This window comes from Branchiostoma floridae, chromosome 8 (assembly GCF_000003815.2).
Source record: "Branchiostoma floridae strain S238N-H82 chromosome 8, Bfl_VNyyK, whole genome shotgun sequence".
Lineage (NCBI taxonomy): Eukaryota > Metazoa > Chordata > Leptocardii > Amphioxiformes > Branchiostomatidae > Branchiostoma > Branchiostoma floridae.
In genome coordinates this window covers 13,971,444-13,987,094 of record NC_049986.1, presented here as the reverse complement: position 1 = coordinate 13,987,094, position 15,651 = coordinate 13,971,444, and the positions used below count along the sequence as shown (strand labels likewise).

General features: G+C 41.8%; 2 protein-coding genes across 3 annotated transcripts; one reads left to right on the top strand and one right to left on the bottom strand.

Moving 5' to 3' along the window:
* Positions 1-965: 965 nt before the first annotated feature.
* Positions 966-10,424, bottom strand: LOC118421174 (dixin-like). 2 transcript variants are annotated; one of them, XM_035828335.1, is made up of 4 exons: positions 10,106-10,424; positions 7,124-7,426; positions 4,109-4,514; positions 966-3,769 (listed from the first exon to the last, which is right to left on the bottom strand). In XM_035828335.1, the coding sequence occupies exons 2-4, from the start codon at positions 7,311-7,313 to the stop codon at positions 2,533-2,535; spliced, it is 1,833 nt and encodes a 610-aa protein (XP_035684228.1). In that variant the 5' UTR covers positions 7,314-7,426; positions 10,106-10,424; the 3' UTR covers positions 966-2,532. The 2 variants fall into 2 exon arrangements, with proteins under 2 accessions (XP_035684228.1, XP_035684229.1); XM_035828336.1 differs by lacking the exon at positions 10,106-10,424 and adding an exon at positions 7,745-7,872.
* A 207-nt stretch (positions 10,425-10,631) lies between these two features.
* LOC118421406 (negative elongation factor B-like) lies at positions 10,632-15,362 on the top strand. Its single transcript, XM_035828675.1, has 8 exons — positions 10,632-11,663; positions 12,062-12,196; positions 12,529-12,678; positions 12,935-13,083; positions 13,471-13,573; positions 13,837-13,932; positions 14,277-14,759; positions 15,186-15,362. The coding sequence occupies exons 1-8, from the start codon at positions 11,154-11,156 to the stop codon at positions 15,315-15,317; spliced, it is 1,758 nt and encodes a 585-aa protein (XP_035684568.1). The 5' UTR covers positions 10,632-11,153; the 3' UTR covers positions 15,318-15,362.
* Positions 15,363-15,651: the final 289 nt, after the last annotated feature.

The following is a 15,651-nucleotide window of genomic DNA, read 5'->3' as shown; positions in this document are numbered from 1 at the left end:
ATACATTTACCCATATGCTCAACACATGGAATAAGTCATTCTGAAAATAACAAAGTCATACTCCTCAGGGAGGTTAAGGGTCACGGTTACATCAAGTGAAAGTGTAAAAGCCCAGACGTTCACGTCAAACAACTTGTCAGATCGTAAGTGGCGCGTAATGATGCGGGAAACACCTGGACCATGGGCGGGGCTCCACACCAGGTCGTGTTTCTTCGCGCTCGGCCGAACCCTGTTCACGGCTCGGTAATTCTCGACAGTCGTCGTGTAAGATCGGGTCTGCCGTTGGCACGGTTCGGTACACTTCGGTGGACTCACCTGTCGGATCGTAGTGGTGGGGAACAGTCAGGTACGTGACTACAAGGCACTGTTGTTCCCTATGGACAAACTTTTGTCTTCTGAGAAGGCGCGTCTAATACAGGACCTGGTTATGTCAACGCCAATTAATTTGTGGTCTCACGATTTGCGCTGAGACAAAGGACACCAGAAATTCTCTACACACATTAGTTTTCACCAAATGCATACAGGAATGGAAAAATTGAAAACGTAAAGAGTCAATAAGAAGACGAACTATGATAAACATGGGAGTACACAATGTTGGTGAATGCTATAGTATAGTCAGGTTTCTACAATTTCTGTTTTGATGTGCCTGTCAAATGTTCTGTTAGCCACTTTTATTACTCTCCAAGCAGAGGTTGATGGGAAAATCTTTAACTTTTTTTAATCAATATATGCCATCTTTTTCTATCAGTTGGTGGGTTAGCTGACAGAAAAAGACGGCATATAAGAAAAAGGTTGAGATTTTCCCCATCAACCTTTGCTTGGAGAGTAACTTTAATTCTCCTCTTACTTTCCGACAGATGTTTTGAAATCCGTCCTGCAACATTTCAAATATTCTAAATTTTTTTCAGAGCAATCAGAAAGCAAGAAATGTTGTGTGAAGTAGTCATCAGAGAGATGTATTTATTTCTGTGACAAACGTGCACAGTGTACACAGGTAGTCCTGAACCTGAACTATTCCAGCTGTACTGAATTGGAGGGCTGCAACTAAATGTAGTAATGCTAAATGTAATAAGCTGCTGGAACTACACTATCTTTTCTTTACAAAAATAATCTTGACTTGTGATCTCACAAAATATACAAAAAGTTTGTTGGCCACTTATCTGCATACATGTACATTACAGGTAAAATTTACAATGACTACATGCAAGTTTCAATGTAAATCCACAAGGCAATGTGGATTGTACAGTAGTGCTTTGACTGCAACATATCGTCCTCCCCACTCCTCTTTATCAAAGCTAGAGCATATATGGAAAATAATTGTCAAATGTATTCAATTGTTTATGTATAGAAGAGACGAGTCTACTCTAGTACAAAGTAACGTATCCTGGCCTTTAGGTCAGTAGAGACTAGAAAAAATTTGACAACGCTGGGTATTTGTAGTCTTCAAGCTCAACATCAACATGCTGTACAATCCTGTAGAATTATCATTGACAACTGCATGTTGATTTGACAACAAGTACTAGTACTTAGCAAGTTGAAAATCTTGTCTAAGATAAATGATATAACTTTTCAGGTCTGAAAATCTATAAAATCTGTATGATGCGGATACACATTTTAAGGTAAGAAAATTAACATGTTGCCAGAACTTGTAACAGTTGCTTGTAGCTTCCTACTGCACATATACAATGTAGCACATGGTGCACATGGTTCATAACAGATCTGTAGTAAAAAAATGTACTGGGGTACAATGTGAACATAACATAGCTACAATACATGGAGTTCATTTCTCTGCTCTTCTAAAATACTGCATGCTCCAAAATGCTAAAATACATGAGAAACATGTGATCATGATGTCATTGTCTTTACGGGCTCACACCTTAAGTCCACTGCAGTTTTGATCAGACCTGATAGGGGGCTCTTCTACTGAACGATATACAGTATAACTGTATGTTATTCAACCAACCACTGTACATCCAAGAGACTCTTGTTCACTTCAAAAGTTGGCAGCCTTTTACAAAAAAAAGGGATGGATCATATCTTGCAACCATGAAAAATATTCCTAAAAGAAACAAACAATTTGGCACCCAAATTGTGGCATACAACTTGCCTTTCAGAGCTAGCATATACATTTGTACATATAACGAATTTCAAATAGAACTTTTGGATGGACTGAATTGCATTATGATCCTGAACAACTCTGATTAAGAAGAGTTATTCTCATAATAGGCAGCACCATAGCCAGACATTATTACATGAAAGACTCAAACATGTTAAGGTCATTATATTTATCTAATCATTGATTATGAAATAATATGTACATCACAAATCATACTAAATATACATAGCAAAAACGTGTCTTCAACTTTACAAATATAAAAACCTGAAAGACGTTACAGCAACTGACATCAATTTCTTGGATACAAACTTCTGGAAACTTATGTGTTCGAGTAATTATTACAAAATGTAGAGGAATTATTTTTCACTTTGTCAGGAGGAGAAGCTGTTCCATTCAATGCACCTACCCCCTCTGTATCATGGCCTGACCTCCTCTATCCAGGCTACAATTTTGCCCTCCCAGCCAGGGATGATGTCCTCATCCTGGCACACCTCCTCCTTCACTGTTCCAAACTCTGGGTCCAGCGCCTTGAAGTGGAATCTAAAGCTCCCTTGTCTGTCAAAGACTTCCTTGAAGTCTCTTAATGTAATGTCTCCTAGCTTTTTACTTATTGAAGTCATGAAGGGAGTTACCGTCTTTTCGGTGAAGTACAGAATCTTGGTCCCTTGTGTGGAACCATTACTTTCCACACCATTGCTGCGCTGTCGTGACGTTGGCGACAGCACACTGTCCTGTGATTTGGGTGATGCAGGTTTCACCCTGTTGGCCAGGCTCTCCTTCTGGCTTGCTATGAGTCTCTGTGACTCCAGGAATCGTAGCCTCTCCATGAGAGTTGCTATGCTCTGCTCCAGCGTGTCTATGGTGTGATGTTGTGGGTTATTGACCTGGAAACAGGAACGCAAACCTCGTAACGCCTCCCGTACCACCTGTAGTTCCTCCCCAGGAGGAAGCGCTGCTGGCACACCGTTGTACACAGGACTGGAGACGGTATCCTTCGTTTTACTGGAGTTTGCCTGGGAAAGTTTACGTTCTGCCTCCTCCAACTTGGCTTGCTGTTCGTCCAACTGTCTGTCCTTTTCTGTTAGCTGTCTGCGCAGGTCGGTTAACATCTTGTTCTTGTCGTCAACCTTCCGCTGCAACTCTGCCTTGTCGGCCTCAAACTGCTCCATGACGAAACCGAGCCTCAACAGCTCGTTCTTCATCTCCAGCAGGGAAGTGTCCTGTTCTGTCAGCCGTGACTGAAGCCCCACCTTCGTCCCGTGCAGGTTCATGTTCTCCTGTTTGGCACGGGAGAGGTCCTTCCTCAGGTGATCACATTCCACCTCTCGCTGATCTAACCTGCTCTGCAGGAGCACCACTTGTTCCTCAGGGTTCACCCCCTCCAGCAGTTGTCTCACCCCCTCCCCCTCTTCCTCCCCCTGCAGGAGTAAGTGCTGCAGTTTCACAACAGTCTCCTTTGCCTCCTCCATCTGACTCTCAAGGTCAAGGTGCTGTTCCAGTAACTCCTGCCAGGAGGCTCTGCTACCCTCATCACCAGAGCTCAGCCCTTGCGTGCTGTCGGAGTCACGACGGGGAAGCACATCAGGCTCCTGGGTAGGGGGCCTTGACTGAGAGGACATGCTAGCAGGAGGGGATCTGACCAAATCTTCATACCTGGGGAACAAAGGAGAGTCAAATAAAAAAAAGCATTCAAAGTACTTTATCTGTTGAAAGAACAGTGCATTAGTCAGGTGATCTGCTAAAGGCAGATCAAAATCTAAAGGTGGATAAAAATCAATGGAAAACCTTTCTTGTCATGAAAACAAGTCAGACAACCTCCTTGCACACTGACTTATCTTCGGATTTCATACATGTATCATTATTACTGGTATTAGAATGATTTATTTTTGTTTTCTTATATACACCAATTTCTTACCAGTTGACAACCTTGCAAAGCATGTATGCATCAATACACCAGAATCTATCCAATTCAGAAACAACAATTGAACAAACCTAGGAGGCTGTCTGTCAGGAGTGGAGGCAGGAGACCTGTGGTGTCCGGCATCACCGTGGGACCGTGGTTCCCTCCTACTGTGGTACTGCCGCCCGGCACTTGCCGCGTCCTTACGGGCATCCGCCAATGCAGCCGCGGCACCTGCAGCAGCCGCGACCGACGTGTTCCTCTGCTGCGATCGCGAGTGCTGCTGGGCTGATGACTTCACGCTGCTGGGTTTGAAGTACGCGGCCAGCGCCAGGATGAGTCTCATCACGGCCTTCAGGTTTCCCTCCACAATATCCTTGGCTGAAGTCTGGTGCATGCGGATGCGGTGGGTCTGCATGAATTGTAGGACGATCTCCACGTTCTGCTTCATGGTGCCCAGGCTCTTGGGGGAGTAGTCCACATGGGGGAGGGTTTCACCTGCAAGGAAACAGGACACATGAATTATTTCTGCAGCCTTTTGCATGGTAAATGGTCCGCCCAGTTTGTCTGTGTATGATCTTAGTGTATTGAGATTCATTTTTTTTTTGGCACATTTTATCATTGCTGATAATTTTTCCTTAAATTTGAAGTCTTGGACTTGTAGAGAAGTGGTGTACATAGGTCTGGGCCCCCTAGTTTGAAGTGCCTTATAAAAAAAGTTTTATCATTTGCCTCTTAAGATTTGACTAAGCAGATAAAGTACTTTTTTCCCATCTGCACCTACCCAGTATGTATCTTTACCAAATAATGTAATTTGAGCCCGGATACTTCACCAGGGTTCTAGCTAGTGCATTTTAGCGTAGTGGGCCACTACGCTAAAATTTGTGACCACTACGCTAAAATAAGGGCCACTACGCTAATTTTCAACTAGTGTAGTGGTGTTTTGCTATCATTTGCTTGTTCAACAATGTCTAATCAATGTCTGAACAATGAAAAATGATGATATGACCCTTAAAACTGACCAGAAAATCCTTCAAATTACATGTGACTTTAACAGAGTGCCAACTTTTAACTCTACATTTTCAAAATCTCACCGTGGAAGGGCCAAGACCTCCCTTCCCTACCATTCCCACTACGCTAAAATGAAATCCTGACTAGAACCCTGTTCACCATAAATTTTCATGAACCCTGCAAATTTTCACATCAACAATTATCTTATTTGTCATGATACTATACAATGTGTTCCAAATGCAAACATCATTAGATCATTTAATGATGTTTAGATCTAATATCAACTAGTAGAGATGAGTACTAACCTGAAATAAAAGTTGCAAGAGGCTAAATTTATAAACTCTCGGAAATCATTACATGCAGAACTTCACTTGACCTCTTGCCCTTGGGCATAATGACACACTCCACCAATTGTAAATAATCATTTAGACTTACTGACCATATTAAATGTTATTAGCCAACCATTCAAATGAGTCAAACATTCAGCTAGCTAGTTTAGCTATGCATCATTCTTATTCTTATTTTAAAATGCATCTTTACTTTGTGTTTGCTATCAAAACAGTTTGGAAGTCAAAAACTTCACGTCCTTGACCCTGCCTTTTCATAACAGCACATATTTCCTTACATACTTGTTGCAGACAATGAAAGCGACAGTTGACAATGGCTGCCACAATCACTGCACTTCTCACTGTTGCAGTTGTTATACCTAATAGTATACCTTACATATCATGCAGTCCTACACATACCAGTATCCCATAGACAACAGGTATCACATTCACAGCCACTCCCCCACAAGGTGTTCCCTCACAAATACCTACAAGTATAAGCAGACACACACCTATCCCACAAACAAAGGGTATCACATTCGTAGCCTCCCATTCAGCATTCAGCAGGCTAAGCCCTGACATTCAGGAACATAATGCCGTCCTTTCCCTGCGCCTTGCAGAGTTGTCAGCCATGACGTGACCATTGATAGCAGTTTCATTTGATATGCCTGACATTTTGATACAAGCAAGCCGCCAACAATAGCAACCTAGGGGGTGGGACCTGTCAGTTTCTCAAAGACCCCTATAGGAATAATTGTAACTGAGAGATGAATAGCTGTTAACGTCCTAGCTTTATAAACTGTTCTCCTGCTTTTTACCATTACACAAGGAACTGTAAATAATGAAGACATGTCTGAGCATTTAGCTTTGTTTCCTTTCTGAAGGAAGAGACTGCAAAACACCAAGCAACGCGGGTGGCACACTAAAGTAATTCTGGGTCATCATAGCAAGATGAAAGGGCTACTAGGCAACAGTCAGGAGGGCTGCATAGTCGCAGGCTAGATACTTTACTTGAGAAAAGGCAACATTTATCAAGAACCAGACTTACATAATGTAGAGCATTAAGACTGAATCATTTCCCTTGACAAATAACCTTTACTGACTGTAAATGTTGACGTTTTCATATACATGTACCCAAAAAAAGAATACCTTCTTTCAAATGCTGTTTTGCAGTTTGAATGAATATATACATGTAGATACAAAACTACATGTACATGCACACATCATTAAAAATCAAATAGTGATATGTACTCAGTGACTCACTGGAACCATAAGTAGATAAAGCCCAGAATTATACTGAACGCTGTGAGAAATCATTTACATACATAACATTTCATGGCTTCTTTGCCGGCTTCTTTGGGCATAATGACATACTCTGCTTATTGTAAATAATTACCCCTGTACTGCCTGTATTACATTCAATTAGCCAACAATTTCAAAGAGCCTTTCTACTACAGTAATAGCGGTGAGTAATCAAACAAAAGATAGGGCTGTTATCTCACATACCTTACTAATTGTTGATCTTTGAACCTTCCAATTTACACACTGATTATCTTATGTAATAAAGGAGGATGGAACACTGATTATATATTCTGTAAGTTGTAAAAGCACTTTAGCATATACTATTACCAGTACTCAAATAACAGTTTGGAGACATGGTCTGTGTGACAAAGCTGTAGTTGTCATCCCAATAATTACTTCTGATCTGTCTGTAGACTTTGACATCATCACAACACAATAATACAAGCAATCAACAACAGCAGAACTCACCTGACAGAATCTCCACCAGCTGTGCGAATGCCACCCCGTCCTGCATGTCCCTCCGCAGGTCCGACACGATACGACATCCGGCGCGCTTCTTCAGCTGGGAGTTGACCCAGGCCACGTATGCCTGGAGCTGTTCTGTCCACTCTGCCCAGGACTGCGACTCGGCCTGTCCACGCGGAGGTCCTTCTGCCATGATGAATGCTGACTGAGGCTGTGGTTCACTCCTTGACACTTCTCTCACCAGTACATGCTGGGCTCCTGGGATGTGACAGAAGCAGCAGACATTGGGTGTCCTCTGCCTGCAGTCTGTAAAAGACGACACAGAACTCTCATTTGCCATTGTCACAGACCAGCAAAAACTGAAGACACACAAGGGGAAAGCAAAGATCGGTTCTCCAACAGGATGGCCCTTCATCTAGAGCTCTGGTCATGTTCTTTTGGCTTCTTGCCAGACTAGCTGTATTCATCCATTGAATTCAGCAGTGACAAAAAAATGTTGGATGTCCACGTGTATGCAGGGTGTTACCAGGAGAGGACTAAGCAATTGATGTGACCTCGCCGTGTCAGACTGAACAATATATTACAGTCTAGCCTTAGGCTGCAAAAGGTGTGGTAAATGCTAACCTTGATGTCACGTGTCAACCACTCAGTGGGCAATTCTAACCGTCTTTTATTCACATTCTGCCATGAATAATAGAAAGTAAGCTCCAATCTAAGAGAGATTTGTCATAAATACAATTTTCAGACATCGCACAATGGTGGTTCTTTTAATTTTATACCAATTACCTCAGTGTAGAATACTGTAAAATTGGAGACTTAAGTTCAGAAAAATTGAATCCAGCAAATCCTAGTCTGTGATTGAAATAAGTTTCTGGCATTAAAGACTTGGAATCAATCATAGTTTCTGAAAATACCTGAAATATGTGGATACCTATTCTCTACTCTTGTTTTCTTTGGATCCATTCTGACTAATGCATAGCTCATATGCAAAGCTGCTGAAACACTTAGTGTAATTGGAAAAACAGACAGAATGGCTACACACATTACTGCACAACTACAGTAACATGCAGTACGTTACCCAGACTGGAACAAAGGATCCCTCCGAGACTCAGACAAAGAAAACTGTACTGACGTAACACTTCCCACAGTCACAGAGTCAAGGACATTGGCAACTAATGAATGTTACCCAAGATATGCTTTCATACTACATTTGTATGTATCAATACTATTATGTATTATTACAACTGCTTCCGTACAACTGAGAAATATTGTGCATGTCTGGTGGTACATGTTCTACTATTAACGAAAATTGGATGAAATTAGACATGACATTGGTTCTTTTTTTTGTTAATAATTAATAGCCAGAGCAGAGCTGCTACACAAAACCACTATGCAGGTTGTGTGATTCCAACATAGATTTCAATGGCTATCAGGAGAGCGGAAAGGAAAATTTCATATTTTTGGACCAACTACTATTTTCTTTGTCTTTCTAATAAAATTCTATACAGTGTCCCCTGTGCACCATAAAAAGTGCACATATATATGTGTGTCCGCTGACATATATAGTATATATATATAAGGAATGGGGTGTAATTTCCATTGGTAATGATCATTGGGACCAACTACTATTTTCTTTGTCTTTCTGTATAGAAACTGTGCACCATGAAAAATTTCATGGGAAATATTCCCTACATCAACCCAAATGCCCAAATCTAATAATACACTTTGACCAAGTATGAAAGGAGTGGGGCATAATTTGCATTGGTAATAATCGTCTGCAAAATCTCCCTTGATCCATGCCATGAATACAAATTGGTAGTGCAACAAAGCAGCTGGTGTGTCCCGAAAAGGACGTTGGTGACCCCGTCACAAGAAGTTCTTCCTGCTGCAGTAACTTTCCTGTGACTCAGTCTAGGATTCGGGATCTTGTACAGTTTCTGCAAGTTGGGGGAAAAGTTACTCCTAAAGGGAATAATACATAAGTCCCTCTACTCACTTTAATACTTGTTTTGGAAAGTCTTCACACACTGAAAAGGCCAAAATTAATCTGCTACTAGGAATGAGGTCAGCACTACCATAGTGACAGCTGCACGTGCTACTACAAAAAATCAAATCAGCATTTAATGCCAGTGGTGTGATGCTTATCAACATTTTCTTTGTTACATAGTAGTGATGTTATCATAAAGTACTGACATATTTGCCACATCAGCAAACTGTAAAATATCTTAAAACAAGGTACATGTCATTTCTATGTTAAATCACAAAGAAGTAGCCTGATTTAAAAATCTCGCTTATAACTTTTATATGTAAGTTATAGCAGCATACCCAACAGCCGCCGAGTACAGCCCCCAGACAACAGAGTTTGTGTTGCAGAGACTAACAAAGAAGGAAGGCAAGAAAGTCATCATACTCAAACATGTAGTAAAACTGATTTGATGATTATGATGATATTCTGATATCAGAAATAATGTCAATGATAACAAATTCTGTGAAAACTCCCACCTTATGTTTAATAGACATGCCATCACTATTAAGACATAAATTATGAATGTTAACAGAATCTGTGAGGCCACACACAGAGTTCAAGTATGTGTGAATGTTACATATTCATGTTGTTACCCTGTTATCAACCACAGTCATGGCACCAGAATTATTATCCTTCACTAATGGCCATCAAGTGTAGAAGCCATGTCAACATGGCACTTGTTGTGCTTTACACACTCAAAACTGCTAACTTACTGTAATGTACGGAACGAATGCCATTGAGTGAAAAAAGCTTTCAGTAGCTCTGTACACGGGTTATCGCTTTTTGGAGTTTCGGGTTTAATAGTCGCGTTGAACGTTACACGCACAGAAACATAATTTTTAGCAAACGGCCATGCTTGAAAGCACCGCCCTAACGTCCACGTCGCTTGGATCAACCCCAGCCATGATTTACAACGTGTCAGTCAGCAGCGCTGCCACAAAACAACAACTCTAACTCACCTTAAAAACAAACTTGAAACCACGAGAAGCCTCAGGGTTGCAAATCAGGAATTTGCCGAGAACATGTCGGACGTAAGGCCCGTTGCTCTTGACAACTTGACACGCTTGCCTTGACCAAAAACAGCGACATTTTTCGGGGTCCTCGCCAAACCTTTGTAGACCCGGGTTTCTTCTTGCGTGTCCGGCAGTTAATTAGAGGTGATAAGAGTCCTTAAGATGGCAATTTATCCAGCTGGAGAAAGAGCAAACATCAAAACAACTGACACTTCATGGCAGTCACTCCTTCCTTTTGAATTTTGGTGTTGGTGCAAATATGTAGCTACGCATTCGTGTCACATTTCGGTAACAATTAGAAATCGTAAAAATACAAATATACACAATAATAAGAATTTATATTAACTTAAGTATTTTAAAATATTTGAGGTATATTTTTGATTTTTTTTAAAGGTTACTAATGTTCAAGAAACCTAGATGAGGGATATAAGCAAATCGTGCGCTATGTTTCTTGAGACCAACTTTATAGGCATGCGCACTTCGCTCGTTTGCCCATGGCGGCCATCTTGAAGAGGGAGCAGTTGCCCCTACGACTGCTGCCGAGGTTTTGGACAATTTTCCCCTTCAGGAGAAAACGTTCGTGAATCTCTCACAGATCTAATTGTTGCAGAAGTATTCGTGGTTGATCAGGGCAAGTTTCAGTCTTATTACTGCATGTTTTCTTTGTGAAACACACTTTATTTTGCTGCGGCTCCAGCCCAGAATCTTTGTCATATGGAAAGCCGCCATGCTTCTCTTGGGGGTACTGCAGTCTGCCATTCATAGGAAGTGTTTCTACATGTAATTCTTGTCAGAGCGTGTCTTAAAAGACTACTTGATTCTTTTTACATTCCCTGCACTCTGTATCTCGTTCGAGGTAGTGCTGATGTAGGGGGCAACATGTCAAGACTGTAAACTGCAATGAAAAACATCTTAGTATCAAGCCACTATTGATCATTTGTCATCCCACTAAACTACAACACACCTGTAAGTGTAATTATTGTAAACAAACACCATGGCTGAGAAGAAGTCTACCGAGACTGTGATTCAAGCGGCAAGTACCACTACCGGACTGACCGACCTCGGGATCCCTGGTGGCGAACAGTTGCGAGAGGCTCTCTCCACGTGCACGGATCCGATCCGAGCGATCCAAGAATTCCAGGATGAGAACAGCATCCTCCTGCCATCCCTGAAGCCGGCCCTGCCATTACTGGATCTCCACAGCGTGAACCGGTTTGACTTCCACGGGTCCATGGTGGAGAGGCTGAAGGATCGCCTCATGCAGCAGGTCTCCAGTCTGGTGTCGGAGAGAGACACGGACGCCGAGAGTAAAGCCAAGCTGGAGGCCATGCTGGAGAAGTGTTTCCTGACGATCAAGAACCCGACACTGCGCCCGGTGGTGATGCACGTGATGAAGCACATCAACAACATCCCGGAGGACTACCTGAAGAAGTTACTAGAGGACCCAAACCTATACAAGGAGAGCGCCACGGAGGTCAAGAGACAGATCTGGAGAAATAACCAGGTAAGCTATGAGATCACCTGTTGTCTTAAGATGGGTCGAATTGGAATATAGTGTTAAGAAACTATTTATACGTACATTCCTTTGGATTGTTACATTCCCGAAGTTAAAACATCCAGGGAAACAATATTCAAAGGCAAATCAGTCTTCTACAAGATAAGGTGCAGAGATTAATTCTGAATGTTAAGAATAAGAATGACTTCCATCACTCATCTTCAGCATCACTAGAATGAATGGGATCTCTCAGTCTCACAAATCATTCTAGTGATGGTGGAGAAGAATGATACTGATAGATGTTAAACTTTATAACTGTTATATATATTCTATATTTACAAATGCTAAACTAGATGGTGTATGTGAAGGGTGACTATAACATTGCTGGTTTGTACCATGTTTTTCAGTCCTTATTTGGTGACGAGGTATCCCCACTGTTGAGTCAGTACATTAAGGAGAAGGACACACTGCTGTTCAGTCTGGAACCTGCCAACTCAAACAACTTCTTCACACCAGCACCAAAGTCTCGTAGACAGGGAGAGGTAAGCACTTGGGCTTCTTAGGCTTTGGCCTGCCATGGAATACATTATGATATTGCTCATGCTACAAGAATTGTTAGAATGAGAACACTAAGCTTTCATGCTCAAACATCTTGTGCATGTATAAACCATCAATTACCTCCAGTTTGGTTAAATGTTAAATGTTTATTACACAAAACTGAGTTTAACCAAGGAGGTTTCATCAGCCTCCTTTGTCTAAGTGGCTTAACACATTAGGTGCATGGCACAGCTGTGCCAGTTAAAACTTCAAACTTATCTAAAGGAAAAATGTACATATGAATTATTATTTAATTTCATGATGTTACTTTTAACAGGTAGTTCAGAAGCTGATGCACATGATAGGCAGGGATGTGAAGCTGTACGACATGGTGCTACAGTTCCTGCGGACGCTGTTCTTACGTACTAGGAACGTGCACTACTGTACGCTGAGGGCTGAGCTTCTCATGGCACTACACGATACAGAGGTACGGACAAGTTCATAGGTCAAGGTTTATAGGTGAAAGACTGGATTACTATACTTAATTGAACCAAGGATTGCTTAAACATGGATGCACTGGTTATAGAGGTTATTTTGAAACTTCAAAGGAAAATAGATATGATAGCAGAGAATACTGACCATTGCTTACTTTCAGCTTGTCTTCTAAGGATAGAATTGTTGTATTTGTAATTATGCATGTTGTAATTTGTAATCAACCTGTGGATGTTTCCATTTTGTTGTAGGTCCATGAGATATGTTCAGTTGACCCCTGCCACAAGTTCACCTGGTGTTTGGACGCTTGTATCCGAGAACGCTTCATCGACGCAAAGCGGGCGCGAGAGCTACAAGGATTTCTGGATGGGGTCAAGCGAGGTCAGGAGCAGGTGCTGGGGTAAGATAAAAGATTCCATCTGTACTTAGAGGGGGTATTTAACACAGTATGCAGGCCTTGTTGAATGGTAAACGATATACGTGTACAGTAAATCTTTACAAATGACCATCTTACAGGAGGACAACCTGGCCAATGTGACTATTTTGGGTTGTCCCTTTCATGATTTTCCCCATTGACACAAGCATTACAAATCTTGTCTGTAATGACCACCTATCCACATAAACCAGATTTGTGGGTCCCTGAGTTGTCCATTTTGACTGTAACAAAGAAAGCCCACACAATGAATACATGATCAACCATACTCACAAGGCACTAGTTCTTCAAATTATCATCCAAAGCACCAAGTATTACACACACTAACCTTAAACCCTCCCCCTCTTTCCCCAGTGACCTGTCCATGATCCTGTGTGACCCGTATGCTGTGAACACTGTAGCCTCCAGCAGTCTAAAGGTGCTACAACACCTGGTGGCACAGGAGTCACTGCCTAGGGTAAGGATGTAGTTGTGTCATGTACCCAAAACTGAATACTGGTAGTTGTTCCTATATACTGTCTGTATCTATTTTGGAAGATTTGTTGTGTGCTGTTACTAAAAGCTACCCTGGTCATTAGACAGTTTAGATCATTGCCGACTCATTGGCAGTTGGACATTACCGGGAAGAAGAAGAAGAAGAGATTTAGCTGGTCAGAGGAAATGTAATTTTTTTAATAGCAATGGCAATCTTTATTGATGTGTGCTTTCATCACCCTACAGGATAGCCCCGAGTTGTCCCTGCTGCTGCGTATGTTGTCCCTGGGTCTGGGGGCCTGGGAAATGATCGACAGTCAGGTCTTCAAGGAACCCAAGCCTGTAAGTGGAGCCGTTATGTTTCTTTGGAGGGAAACTGCTAAAAATACAACCATCTATCATATAGTCTAAAACCCTTTACTGCCATATTAGTTTTATTACACCTGTTGATGTTCTGTATCAAGTTCTGGATTTGAATCAAATGTTAAGTAGATTCCACAAATAATTTCGTTACGTTTTTAGAATATAGGATATAGAAGAATTCTTTTACACAACCAGAATGTACTCACTTTGCTTACGTTTCAGTGTCTATCAGACAACTTCCTCAGAGCTTCTGACTGGAGTTCTGCTTCTTGCCGCTATATGTAGCCGATGTAGATTCATTTGTTTGTGTTTTGTTTCCCCAGGACAATGAAGTCATCACCAAGTTCCTGCCTGCCTTGATGGGACTCATGGTGGAGGACCAAGTCCGACTCGTGGCCAAAAAACTCTCAGAGAACCACAAAAACAGCACGATTCCAAAAACCTTTGCCAAGTCCATCCGCCAGCACGGCATCGCGGCCATCCTCACGCTCTATTACCTGTACAACGTCACCAAGCACCGTAACAAGGACGCCATCATGCATATCATACCAAAGATGACTGACACACACAATGACTTGTCCCTAGAAGACCCGTTTGTCCACCTGCTGGTGTCCCTACTGATCAGTATGGCGGAGGAGTTCTCGTCAGAAGATTTCTGTAGTGCAGTTTTTGATAACTTTTTCCTGGTGGTTGCGTCGAGAGAAGGTGTACGCAGACATCTGCTGAGATTGCTGTGGTTCCTCCATCCCAAGCTGCCCACCTCCAGACTGGCCAAACTTCAGACACAACTCGAACCTACAAAAGAGGTGACTTCGATGTTCTGTACTTCATTTTGGTATCATTTCATTTTATTTCATTATATTGTTAGCAAAGACAGTCCAATAAGATGTACAAATGTGGAAGTATTAAATCTAAATTTATGTATTACTTCATGTAACATTTACAAATTTCCCATTGCGGCGAAGTATAAACGTATACTAGTAGTATCATGATAAACAAGTCAACAGTCAAAGTTATGTCCTCTGTATTCCTGTGTCTTTTCCTCTGTAGTTGTGGAACTACACAATTCAAGCTTTACTTTGTTTTGTTTTGTTGTGCACCATATGATTTTCAACTGTAAAATATTCTAGCAAGTAAAAGATGTGGATTTTGTACATGTAGTTACATGAATGTCACCAGTACTCCCAGTTCATGACTATTTCCTGACCCTGTTTCTGTTGTTTGTTTTTCAGCACTCGGAGGCAGTGCACAAGCAGTTCAGTGCCTTGGCTGACAAAATCAACTCCTACACCCCCAGCCCTGCCCATGACTCCCCTGCCCTGGAGTCCCCTCTAATGAGTGTGCCAACCCCGGCTCCCCTATAGTATTGCATTTACCACTAGGGGTGGGTACCGGTATAATGAACGAGTGCAAAACCGTTTTTTTCTTGTTCGACCGGTCCTGCAAAAACGGACCTAAAAATTCAGTGGACCGGATGTTGGACTGATTAGAAATGGATAGACTATACCAACAATACGGCGGCAGGCATTCGCTTGTTTCGAAGCTCATTGGTCCAAGAAAAGAGCAAGAGCATGTACATGTAGAGGAGAGTTGATAGTCATTTTCACCAAGTTTCTACAGTCTAACTTGGTCTAACTTAACAGAGGCAGTTAGCGTTGTTTACGTAAAGTTATGATACTCCACCAAACACCTTTGTAG

Coding starts and splice junctions, on each gene's coding strand:
- LOC118421174 (XM_035828335.1), bottom strand. CDS start 7,313: ATGGCAGAAGGACCTCCGCGTGGACAGGCCGAGTCGCAGTCCTGGGCA. Junction 4,515..7,123: donor GCTGGTGGAGATTCTGTCAG/GTGAGTTCTGCT, acceptor GTTTCCTTGCAG/GTGAAACCCTCCCCCATGTG. Junction 3,770..4,108: donor CCTGACAGACAGCCTCCTAG/GTTTGTTCAATT, acceptor TTTGTTCCCCAG/GTATGAAGATTTGGTCAGAT.
- LOC118421406 (XM_035828675.1), top strand. CDS start 11,154: ATGGCTGAGAAGAAGTCTACCGAGACTGTGATTCAAGCGGCAAGTACC. Junction 12,679..12,934: donor TGGCACTACACGATACAGAG/GTACGGACAAGT, acceptor ATTTTGTTGTAG/GTCCATGAGATATGTTCAGT. Junction 13,574..13,836: donor CACAGGAGTCACTGCCTAGG/GTAAGGATGTAG, acceptor ATCACCCTACAG/GATAGCCCCGAGTTGTCCCT.